Genomic DNA, 12,222 nt, shown 5'->3' on the forward strand with positions numbered 1-12,222 from the left:
TGTGTGTATATGGGAGTGTGTGTGTGTGTGTATATGGGAGTGTGTGTGTGTGTGTGTGTGTGGGAGTGTGTGTGTGTATATGTATATATGGGAGTGTGTGTGTGTGTGTGTGTGTGTGTGTGTGTGTGTGTGTGTGTGTATATATGGGAGTGGGTGTGTGTGTGTGGGTGTGTGTGTGTGTGTATATATGGGAGTGTGTGTGTGTGTGTGTGTGTGTGTATATATGGGTGTGTGTGTGTGTATATATATGGGAGTGTGTGTGTGTGTGTGTGTGTGTATATGGGAGTGGGTGTGTGTGTGTGTGTGTCTATGGGAGTGGGTGTGTGTGTGTGTATATATGGGAGTGTGTGTGTGTGTGTGTGTGTGTGTGTGTGTGTGTGTGTGTGTGTGTGTGTGTGTGTGTGTGTGTGTGTGTGTGTGTGTGTGTGTGTGTGTGTGTGTGTGTGTGTATATGGGAGTGTGTGTGGTTATATGGGTGTGTGTGTGTGTATATATATGGGAGTGTGTGTGTGTGTGTATATATATGGAGTGTGTGTGTGTGTGTATATATATGGGAGTGTGTGTGTGTGTGTGTGTGTGTATATGGGAGTGGGTGTGTGTGTGTGTATATATGGGAGTGTGTGTGTGTGTGTGTGTGTGTGTGTGTGTGTGTGTGTGGGAGTGTGTGTGTCTATATGGGAGTGTGTGTGGGAGTGTGTGTGTGGGAGTGTGTGTATATGGGAGTGTGTGTATATGGGAGTGTGTATGTGGGAGTGTGTGTGTGTATATGGGAGTGGGTGTGTGTGAGTGTGTATATGGGAGTGGGTGTGTGAGTGTGTATATGGGAGTGGGTGTGTGTGTGTGTGTGTGTGTATATATGGGAGTGTGTGTGTGTGTGTATATGGGAGTGTGTATATGGGAGTGTGTATATGGGAGTGTGTGTGTGGAGTGTGTGTGTGGGAGTGTGTGTGTGGGAGTGTGTATATGGGAGTGTGTGTATATGGGAGGTGTGTGTGTGTGTGTATATGGGAGTGTGTGTGTGTGTGTGTATTGGAGTGTGTGTGTGTGTGTGTGTGTGTGTGTATATGGGAGTGTGTGTGTGTGTGTGTGTGTATATATGGGAGTGTGTGTGTGTGTGTGTGTGTGTATATATGGGAGTGTGTGTGTGTGTGTATATATGGGAGTGTGTGTGTGTATATGGGAGTGTGTGTGTGTGTGTATGTGTGTGTGTGTGTGTGTGTGTGTGTGTGTGTGTGTGTGTGTGTGTGTGTGTGTGTGTGTGTGTGTGTGTGTGTGTGTGTGTGTGTGTGTGTGTGTGTGTGTGTGTGTGTGTGTGTGTGTATATGGGAGTGTGTGTGTGTGTGTGTGTGTGTGTGTGTATATGGGAGTGTGTGTGTGTGTGTGTGTGTGTGTGTATGGGATTGTGTGTGTCTAATGGGAGTGTGTGTGTGTGTGTGTGTGTGTGTGTGTGTGTGTGTGGGAGTGTGTGTGTGTGTGTATATGGGAGTGTGTGTGGGAGTGTGTATATGGGAGTGTGTGTGTGTATATATGGGAGTGTGTGTGTGTGTGTGTGTGTATATATGGGATTGTGTGTGTGTGTGTGTATATATGGGATTGTGTGTGTGTGTGTATATATGGGATTGTGTGTGTGTGTGTATATATGGGATTGTGTGTGTGTGTGTGTGTGTGTATATGGGAGTGTGTGTGTGTGTGTGGGAGTGTGTGTATATGGGTGTGTGTGTGTGTGTATATGGGAGTGTGTGTGTGTGTATATGGGAGTGTGTGTGTGTATATGGGAGTGTGTGTGTGTGTGTGTGTATATGGGAGTGTGTGTGTGTGTATATGGGAGTGTGTGTGTGTGTGTGTGTGTGTGTGTGTGTGTGTGTGTGTGTGTGTGTATATGAGTGTGTGTGGAGTGTGTGTGTGTGTGTGTGTGTATATGGGATGTGTGTGTGTGTGTGTGTGTATATGGGAGTGTGTGTGGGAGTGTGTGTGTGTGTATATGGGAGTGTGTGTGGGAGTGTGTGTGTATATGGGAGTGTGTGTGTGTGTGTGTGTGTGTGTATATGGGAGTGTGTGGGAGTGCGTGTATATATGGGAGTGTGTGTGGGAGTGCGTGTGTGTGTGTGTATATGGGAGTGTGTGTGGGAGTGTGTGTGTGTGTGTGTGTATATGGGAGTGTGTGTGGGAGTGTGTGTGTGTATATGGGAGTGTGTGTGGGAGTGTGTGTGTATATGGGAGTGTGTGTGGGAGTGCGTGTGTATATGGGAGTGTGTGTGGGAGTGTGTGTGTATATGTGAGTGTGTGTGGGAGTGTGTGTGTGTGTGTATATATGGGAGTGTGTGTGGGAGTGTGTGTGTGTGTGTGTATATATGGGAGTGTGTGTGGGAGTGTGTGTGTGTGTGTGTGTGTATATATGGGAGTGTGTGTGTGTGTATATGGGAGTGTGTGGGAGTGTGTGTGTGTGTGTGTGTGGGAGTGTGTGTGTGTGTGTATGTGGGAGTGTGTGTGTGTGTGTATGTGGGAGTGTGTGTGGGAGTGTGTGTGTGTGTGTATATGGGAGTGTGTGTGGGAGTGTGTGTGTGTGTGGTCTGCGCGGGAGTCTGCGCGGGAGTCTGCGCGCACGCGTGTGGGAGTGTGTGTGTGTGTGGATATTCGTAAGGGGCAAACTGGCCCAATGGAAAAAAATAATAATCTGACAACACCGATTCAAGTAGCTACACATTCCTCTACGCTTCCCTTTACAAGATGCTGTTGTCTGGAGAGAGGCAACCCAATGACAGCTATGGGGGCCGGAGAGGAGCCATGTACCCTAACAGTATCCCAGAAGGCAGTGGGTGGTGCAGATGGGGGGGTGGCGGACTAGCAGCAGCTGCCTGACTATAGAATCTCTGCATGCTGTGCTGCACACACTTCTCCTTTCTCTGGTTCCTTACTGTGGGGTAACCCGACCCCATGGCCCTCCCCCTCCAACTCCTGACAAAGCAGCTCTAGCTAGGCCTCTGCTCCCCTACAACAGCCCCGGGTCCTGGGTCTCCAATTATAATACAGGCAGCCACCAGGACACAATGCCCATTGTACAGTCCTTTAAAGAATGGTTAGGGATGCCAGCTGTTGCTCAGCGAGGAGAGACTTAAAGAGTCAGCCGACCAGCTTCCCTCCCTCCATTCAAGCCGATGGAGCTCTAGCCACCATCCTCCACTCTGCACTTAACTCACACATACTGCTCTTCCAACCGCTAAATCAAATTCCACATATCGTCACAAAAAACTTGTTCCATCCAGACAAACACATATGGTAGGATATGGGCTGACATGTTTATTTCAGACTTAAACTATGTTAAACAACAGCCTAAAGGAAACCTTTTAAATACTCCAATTCACATCAAAAGTGAATCACTTTCCAGAATAATTACACTAAGATTATTTGTTGGACAAATCAAAATCTTAAGACAGTGAAGCATCTCCGACTGAATAATAATGTCATACATGCTGCAGCACATATACAGTACCTGAGTCAACGAAACTAAAACAAATGTCAATATGGGTTCAACTGGGCTGGCTGTATAGAGACAATGTAGGAAAAAGTTGTGATGTGTGGCTCAGTTTGTTAGCTAGCAATGCTAAGGTTGTGGGTTCAATTCTTGCAGGGGTCACCCATACATATACTAAATATTTAAGGTCTAGGATACCTTAGGCTGATGTTGGCTTGCTGGTTGACCTGTGTAGTACTGTTGGACCTTCTCAGGTTCTTGATAGAACGGGAGCTGCCAAACCCAGCATCACCCTACAGACAAGAATGGCGACAGAGGTAAATTAAATACAAGACATCCTAGTTATCTGTTGTTGCTTAAAACAATGTCATGTCAGCACACACTCATATCGCAAACATGAGTATCTTTGTTCCACACAAGGTCTGAAGTTTGGATGATATCTCAGCTCTAACACAGCTTTAACATATTAACACAGTAATAGCCTAACTGTCACAAACAGGGTTAACTTGCATCCATGCATACTGCTTGCTGGTTTCGCTCACCAGTGTGTTCCGTTTGCCCCTGCCCTCGCTGGCTACAGAGACAGACACAGAGCGGGAGAAGACTTTCCCTGGAGAGGCAGAGCTGGGCCGGCGGGACACCGAGAGCTGGGAGCCTGACAGAGACAGGTCCAGGGCATCCCCTGTTCCTCCGGCCTGGATGGACGATGGGCTACGGGTAGTGTGCATCCTGACAAGGCCTGTTAGAGGGAGAGGGGAAGAGTCATGATACACATGGACATTCAAAAAGGGACACAAACACCTACTGTGAAAGAACTGATTGGTGCGGTTTGATCATGTTAAGAGGAGCAGATGCAGTCAACCACTTCCTCTTCAGCTGTTAGTTGCCCTAGGCAACATAGTCACAACGGTAGCACTCAGATAACATTAACACTTGGAATTGAATTCACACCTAAACCACATTCACTCCATTCCCAATTAAATATATTTCAATGTTTTAGACTTCTTCCTAGGCAGATACAATGCAGAAGGACCATCATGGTTATGTCGTTCACTTGGGATTGACAAAATGTGACACTTTGCCTCAAGATCTATCTAGCTTGCTGTCCTGCTTAACATTAGTGGAACAGTAAGATGATTTCAGATAGCTATCATATCGTTGGCTACAATGTTTCGATGGAATCAGTGTGTAGGATATAGGTAGTGTACATTGTCAAGGTTGGTTGTGCCAAGTGAGGGGGGAATACAGGTGATAAGGAGAACCAAAGATAAAAATTGAAATATCAAAACCACAAATAATCTTAAAAGTCGGCCATGCAAATTTACCTTGCTTGTGTTGTTATCGCAGATTACTCCAAAGCCAATGGTGACGTTTCAGTGAGAATAGCTACAGTATGTCTTGGTGGCACTGATTTATTAAATCAACACACGTTAACAGTAGCTACCTAAAAGCCAAAAGCTAACGTTAACTATAAGCCAAGAGCCTGTCAAGTGGGTCTGCTAGAAGCTAGTTTGAATAAGTGGTTGATGCCTAAAATGAGTATTTATGTGCAGCCTAACCTTCTGTGTGTGGCGCACTAGGCTGGCTGGCTGGCTAGCTAGCTTAAGTTAGCTTGCTCTCATCTTTCTACACATAATAAGCGAAAAGCAACATGTTGGCTACGAAGCGATCAAGCGAAATAACTTCAATAAATCCACTTCAGTAGCTAGCTAGCTAAACTAGCTACAAACTGTCAAATACGATAGTCCTTCGTTACCACAGCTCCGTAGAAATATTCCGTGAACTTGCTCCATCAAAGCAAAGAGTGAGTGACAATAATAACCCGCAACATCTTCTCTGTGGCAACCAGAAAACACAAGAACTCATCCTACTGAGAACTGTGATTGGCGGTAAAAACACAACGTCCTGGAAATGCAGAGGATCTGATAGGTGGAGTGGAGGTGTCGGTTAGCAGTGCAGTGGCTAACGGGGCGTGCCCCAAACGAACTGTTTGGTTGACTTTGCAAGAGGGGGGTGTGACACGCACCACCTGCCCCCTACCCAGCCCCAGTTGTCACGATATTATAATTTAACAAATCAGAAAGCGAAAAATAAGCTTTAGTTTACTTTAATTCATGGGAGCACTAACCAACGCACGTTTCAACACAGTTTATGGTCATTTGATCATTTGTTTCATTTATATATATATTTTCAAGTAGAACATATGAAGACAAGTAAAATAGACAATATAATTTTACTCACTGTAATAGAACATCTTTATTTTGGTGGACCAACAATGCATAGAAACATACAGGCTACTAGGCTACTAGAAACCCCTTTTTTACTGCTGGGCAAAGGTTGGATGGGTGTAAACTAGTACAGGGTCTTTAGAGATAATGGACAATATTCACACACAAGACTGGCAATAATTGCCTATATGAAGTTAGCAGAGGAACTAGAGATAGCCTAATCATTAGGAAGGAAATAATCATAATTACATTTGACATTTTAGTAATTTGGCAGATGCTCTTATTCAGCGCGACTTACAGGAGCAATTAAGTTAAAGTGCCTTGCTCAAGGGCACATAATTGGTCCTTGTTCGGATTCATACTTTGTATTTGCTGAATAATCAAACTCTGTTAAGATACTTTCATTGGCCACAATGTAAAAATAAACATATAATACATAACCATCAAAACCAGCATCCTCTTCTTATCTCTTTCTAAACTCTACAGCCATTCTCCACATATCTGCCCCTTTGTCCAGAGTGATGACCTCTGGTAGGGAGTCAAGCCCAGGCATGGGTGGGAGTCTCTTCTTATCCAGATGGTTCTCTAGAGTAGACCTGATGCTGTGGAGACAGACACACACACCAGAAACAGCCAGGAAGGCGGGGAAGAGAGGAGGCAACAGTTAGCATTGCAACCCCATTGTCCTCAACACACGCTGCATTCCTATTCAGTCCCTAGCCCCAGCTGCTGGTTTAGTAAGGGTGCAGGGGTGACCTGTGCCGGCTGAGTGTATATCACTTAAGTCCCTTTCCACTGACAGATGGGCGCCGGTAAGCATCACACCCTTCTGGCCCCTCCTGGCCCCTAGGAGTCAAAAGGGCCGCCTCATGTCCCAGGGGGATCTCTCTCTGTGTGTTTCTCAGTGTTTGCTCCTGCTTTATTGGGATTGAAATAAGTGTCCGTATAAACGGATTGACAGATTCCTCTAGTCTAAACATCAAAGTGTGGCCAGGGGTAGGGACAGGGTTGTAATCACTGAAAATACAAGGGGAACACATTCTTTGTTGTTATATTTTTTAAGATCAGGAAAATGTATAATCAACATCAAAGTCCTGTCCAAAGGTGGGTAATGATGTTAATGACTGCAGTGCTAATCAAATAATTCAAATGCTTTGTAAATAATGTGTTTTACACATTTGTGCGACATTTGCCCCCATACCAATCCTTCATTCAGTCACAAATGGTTAGTGTCTTTGTTTGTTTTGTCAGTTACTATTAATGACCATATAAGATTTGTTTTGTCAGTTACTGTTAACTACCATAAGAGGTTTGTTTAGTCAGTTAGTGTTAATTACATAAGAGGTTTATTTTGTCAGTTACTGTTCATGACCATAAAAGAGGGTGAGAGCTGGATTGCCAATGTGTTGACGACAATAGCAGAAAGCAGCCAAAACGGCCCTTAGCCCTACTGTGACCTAGGTAGTCTACAGCACAAACATCTCTCAGTGTTAACCATCTTTCCCACTAGCTCTACTCTGTATAATAATGCATAAAAAATGCAAAAAAATGTAATACAAAATGGGCCCTTACTCCCAGTGTGGTAGATAAGCCTGGTCTGAAAAAGCCTGAGTGTTGGTCTTCAGGAGGAGGATTTCATGCAGCTCCAGGGAGAGTATGTCAATGTCTGTCCCACTGAAGAAGACCCTCAGCTCTCTCCTCTCCTCCTCGGATAACTTCTGCTGGAACTCTGATGGCAGCCTCTGGAACGGGTCCTGCAAACACATGATATCCATATGCAGCAAGCACAAGATAAATCACAGTGATATAAGTGATATAATTAGGAATAGAAAAACAGATCCTAGATCAGATTAAATCTCTGACTCACATCATCAGATGAGGAGAACAAGACTCGCTTTTCATTAAATCAAATTATGAATCAAATCAAATTGTATTTGTCACAAACGCCGAATAGAACAGGTGTAAACCTGACAGTGAAATGCTAACTTAGAAGCTCTTTCTCAACAATGCAGAGTTAACTTCTTTGGGATAGGGGGCAGTATTTTCACGGCCGGATAAAAACGTACCCGATTTAATCTGGTTACTACTCCTGCCCAAAAACTACAATATGCATTTAATTAGTAGATTTGGATAGAAAACACTCTAAAGTTTCTAAAACTGTTTGAATGGTGTCTGTGAGTATAACAGAACTCAAATGGCAGGCCAAGAACTGAGAAGATTCCATGCAGGAAGTGCCCTGTCTGACAATTTGTTGTCCTTCTGTTGCATCTCTATCAAAATTACAGCATCTGTGCTGTAACGTGACACTTTCTAAGGCTTCCATTGGCTCTCTAAAGCCACCAGAAAGTGGAATGGGGTGTCTGCTGTCTCTGGGCAAAGTATAGGAGCAGAGTTTGTAAGTGGTCAGCCTGGGGACAGTGAGACTGGAGATGCGCGTTCACGAGACTTCTCCATTTTTTTCTTTCAGTCTTTGAATGAATACAACGTTGCCCGGTTGGAATATTATCGCTATTTTAAGAGAAAAATAGCATAAAAATAGATTTTAAACAGCGTTTGAGATGCTTCTAAGTACGGTAATGGAATATTTGGATTTTTTTTGTCATGAAATGCGCTCGCGCGTTACCCTTCGGATAGTGACCTGAACGCACAAACAAAACAGAGGTATTTGGATATAACTATGGTTTATTTGGAACCAAAACAACATTTGTTGTTGAAGTAGAAGTCCTGGGAGTGCATTCTGACGAAGAACAGCAAAGGTAATCCAATTTTTCTAATAGTAATTCTGAGTTTAGGTGACCCCGAAGTTGGCGGATGTCAAAATAGCTAGCCGTGATGGCCGAGCTATGTACTCAGAATATTGCAAAATGTGCTTTCGCCGAAAAGCTATTTTAAAATCGGACATAGCGATTGCATAAAGGAGTTCTGTATCTGTAATTCTTAAAATAATTGTTATGTATTTTGTCAACGTTTATCATGAGTAATTTAGTAAATTCACCGGAAGTTTTCGGTGGGTATGGTAGTTCTGAACATCACATGCTAATGTAAAATGCTGGTTTTTGATATAAATATGAACTTGATTGAACAAAACATGCATGTATTGTATAACATAATTTCCTAGGAGTGTCATCTGATGAAGATCATCAAAGGTTAGTGCTGCATTTAGCTGTGGTTTGGGTTTATGTGACATATGCTTGCTTGGAAAATGTCTGTGTGATTATTTGTGTCTATGTACTCTCCTAACATAATCTAATGTTTTGCTTTCGCTGTAAAGCCTTTTGGAAATCGGACAACGTGGTTCGATTCAGGAGAAGTGTATCTATAAATTGGTGTAAAATAGTCCTATGTTTGAGAACTTTGAATTATGACATTTTGTGGTTTTAAATTTGGCGCTCTGATTTTTCACTGGCTGTTGAATAGTGTGGGACGATTTCGTCCCACCTCCCCTAGAGAGGTTTTAAATAAGAAAAGCAAACTAATGAAAAATTAAATGCACATGAATTAAGCTACAGTACCTACAAGGAGTACCAGCTGAGATTCAAACAAGCATACGTGAGTCTTAGAAAAGCGGTATATAAATCCCATGTATTATTATAATAAACAGATAAAAAATTTGTTTTATCAACATTTGTTTTTGATTCAACGCCTGCCATTTCCAATGTCACACATTGCCTGGATTTACAGCTCAGATGGAGGCTGACCGTCTGCATGTGGTACCTGAGGCCAACCAGTGGTGGTTAACAGAGGTCAAGGGTCAGTTGGGTGAAAGGGTTGACAAACTACTAAATGTGGTCACAGAGGGGGAGTTTCTCTTCACTGACAGAATTTGTATTGTTGGTTTGGTCTTTAAAAGTGATTTGGGCTCGGTCTATCCACAGATTCATTGATATGAAAAGATCAGTAGGATAATTTAATCTCATTTATTGTTATGATTAGAACTGGTATATCTAACTAACTGCCTGACTGTTTTACTCTCCACAGTGTAAAACAATAACTCTGGTTGTTAATACCAACACTGGGGGTTATTTTACACCACTGAGTGTTAATTTCACTCTTACAGAACTCCTGAATCAATACTAGAAATGTAACACTGAAAAATCGATGCTGGTCAATTTGATGTGTACTGCATATGTTAACTCACCTGTGGAGATAGAGGTATGGGCTCTATGTTAACTCACCCGTGGAGATACAGGTATGGGCTATATGTTAACTCACCTGTGGAGATACAGGTATGGGCTATATGTTAACTCACCCGTGGAGATACAGGTATGGGCTATATGTTAACTCACCCGTGGAGATACAGGTATAGGCTATATGTTAACTCACCGTGGAGATACAGGTATGGGCTATATGTTAACCTCTTCACTATAGGGGGCAGTATTTTCACGGCCGGATGAAAAACGTACCCAAATTAAACGGCCTACTACTCGGGCCCAGGAACTAGAATATGCATAGTATTAGTAGATTTGGATAGAAAACACGTTGACGTTTCTAAAACTGTTTGAATGATGTCTGTGAGTATAACAGAACTCATACGGCAGGCAAAAACCTGAGAAAAATCCAACCAGGAAGTTGGACCTCAGAGAGTTCTAGTCATTTCAAATGATTTTCTATCTAAACTACAGTGTCTGTGATGTCATATTGCACTTCCTAAGGCTTCCACTAGATGTCAACAGTCATTAGAACCTCGTTTGAGGCTTCTAGAATACAATTTGATTGAATAATACCCGGAAGAGTAAGTGTTCTGGCTGGGGTCATTGCCTTACCTCACGCGCACTCATGAAGGATTAGCCATTTCTTTTTTTCTTTTGTAATGAATGTGCTATTGTCCGGTTGGAATATTATCGCAATTCTACGATTATAACACCCTAAAGATTGATTGTGAACATGGTTTGACATGTTTCTACAAACACTGAGGGAACTTTATAACTTTTCGTCGACGGTGGATAGATACATTTTGAAATGGGGATCTGGACGCACCATCAAAACGGATTTATTTCGACATAAATTATGGACTTTATCGAACAAATGAACATTTCTTGTGGAAGTGGGAGACCTTCCGAGTGCATTCAGCCAAAGATCAGCAAAGGTAAGATAATATTTTTAACATATTTCAGCGTTTTGGGGATGCCGAGGCTGGACGGCTAACTGAATAGCATGGTGTTCAGTACTCAGAATATTGAACATTGTGCTTTGTACGTAAAGTTATTTTGAAATCTGACACCGCGGGTGCATAAAAGAGTACTGTATCTATAATTCTTAAAATAATTGTTATGTATTTTGTCAACGTTTCTGATGAGTATTTTTGTAAATTCATCGGAAATTTGGGGGTGAATACATTTTCTGAACGTCACGCGCCAATGTAAAATAGTTTTTTGGGATATAAATATGAACTTGATGGAACAAAAAATGCATGTATTGTCTAACAATGTCCTAGGAGTGTCATCTGATGAAGATCGTAAAAGGTTAGTGCATAATTTTAGCTGGTTTTGTGCTTTTGGACGGCTAACCTTGCTTTGAAAATGACTGTCCTTGCTAAGAAAATGGCTGTGTTTTTGTTTTTTGCTGTGGTTGTATCCTACCATAATCTAATGTTTTGCTTTTGCTGTAAAGCCTTTTTGAAATCGGACAACGTGGTTGGATTCAGGAGAGGTTTATCTTTCAAATGGTGTAAAATAGTCATATGTTTGAGAAAACTGAATTGTGGTATTTTAGTTGTTTTTGTATTTCGCGCCATGCGATCCCATTGGCTGTTGGCTAGGGGTTCCGCTGGCGGAACGGGGTGCCGCTAGCGGAACGTCTAGATGCAAGAGGTTAACTCACCTGTGGAGATACAGGTATGGGCTATATGTTAACTCACCTGTCCTCTGCTCAGCATCAGCTCAGACTTCCAGCAGGTAAGGAGCTGCCAGGTGAATGTGCTGTGTTCCAGTCTGCTCTCTCCAAGGACCTGGGACAGAGATATGTGAGAGGGGTACAGTCAAAAGGGCCAAAGCAGGGGGACCTCTGTAATAGAGTGGTCTCTCTATAACAAATAATTTACATATAGTAGTATATTTGTGCCTTAGGAATGAGAGTCATGAGGAGAGCACATGCATAATCTACCCGGACAAAAATAGATACAAGGTATAAACATAAATTACTGCATCTCTGGGCATTAGGTGGAGACATTGCTGGAGTTAAGAGATACTCTACCTTGGCTACACTGCTAGAGATCTGTGGGCCCATCTTGAGCGACTCAGTCAGGTAGGACAAGAGTGGGGCTTGGGGCACTCCGCTAGTCTTCCCCAGGAACCGCAGGCCAATCTCCACCGCAAACACAGCGTCACACACGTCAGTGTATGAACGCAGTCCTGCCCTCATAGCACCGCTAACGGAGCCCTTCAGCGACTCCTGACAGACAGAACAACAGATGGAATGGCAGACAGAGACAGACAGAACAACTGTAAGCAGAGAGCTGGACACAGTGACGCATAGCTGGGGAGACTAACTACCTCCCAGCCCAGTGAATGGAAACAGAGTGGG

The 12,222-nt window shown here is 43.1% G+C and overlaps 2 protein-coding genes across 3 annotated transcripts in view; both read right to left on the reverse strand.

Annotated features, from left to right (window-relative positions):
• Nucleotides 1–5,337, reverse strand: part of cep131 (centrosomal protein 131) — a 53,159-nt gene extending 47,822 nt beyond the window's left edge. For both annotated transcript variants that reach the window (XM_014212660.2, XM_014212657.2), the window contains exons 1-3: nt 4,798–5,337; nt 4,015–4,211; nt 3,671–3,765 (exon numbers count right to left, since the gene is read on the reverse strand). In XM_014212660.2, the coding sequence (XP_014068135.1) occupies nt 3,671–3,765; nt 4,015–4,200 (281 nt within the window). In that variant the 5' untranslated portion in view covers nt 4,201–4,211; nt 4,798–5,337. The remainder of the gene's footprint in view (nt 1–3,670; nt 3,766–4,014; nt 4,212–4,797) is intronic.
• Nucleotides 5,338–5,700: 363 nt separating this feature from the next.
• The window catches only part of rnf213b (ring finger protein 213b), an 83,991-nt gene continuing 77,469 nt past the window's right edge, over nt 5,701–12,222 (reverse strand). The window contains 4 exon segments of the mRNA XM_045723416.1: nt 5,701–6,302; nt 7,273–7,454; nt 11,558–11,647; nt 11,893–12,090. Coding sequence (XP_045579372.1) covers nt 6,164–6,302; nt 7,273–7,454; nt 11,558–11,647; nt 11,893–12,090 — 609 coding nt within the window. The 3' untranslated portion in view covers nt 5,701–6,163.

Source organism: Salmo salar, chromosome ssa01, assembly GCF_905237065.1.
Source record: "Salmo salar chromosome ssa01, Ssal_v3.1, whole genome shotgun sequence".
Classification (NCBI taxonomy): Eukaryota; Metazoa; Chordata; class Actinopteri; order Salmoniformes; family Salmonidae; genus Salmo; species Salmo salar.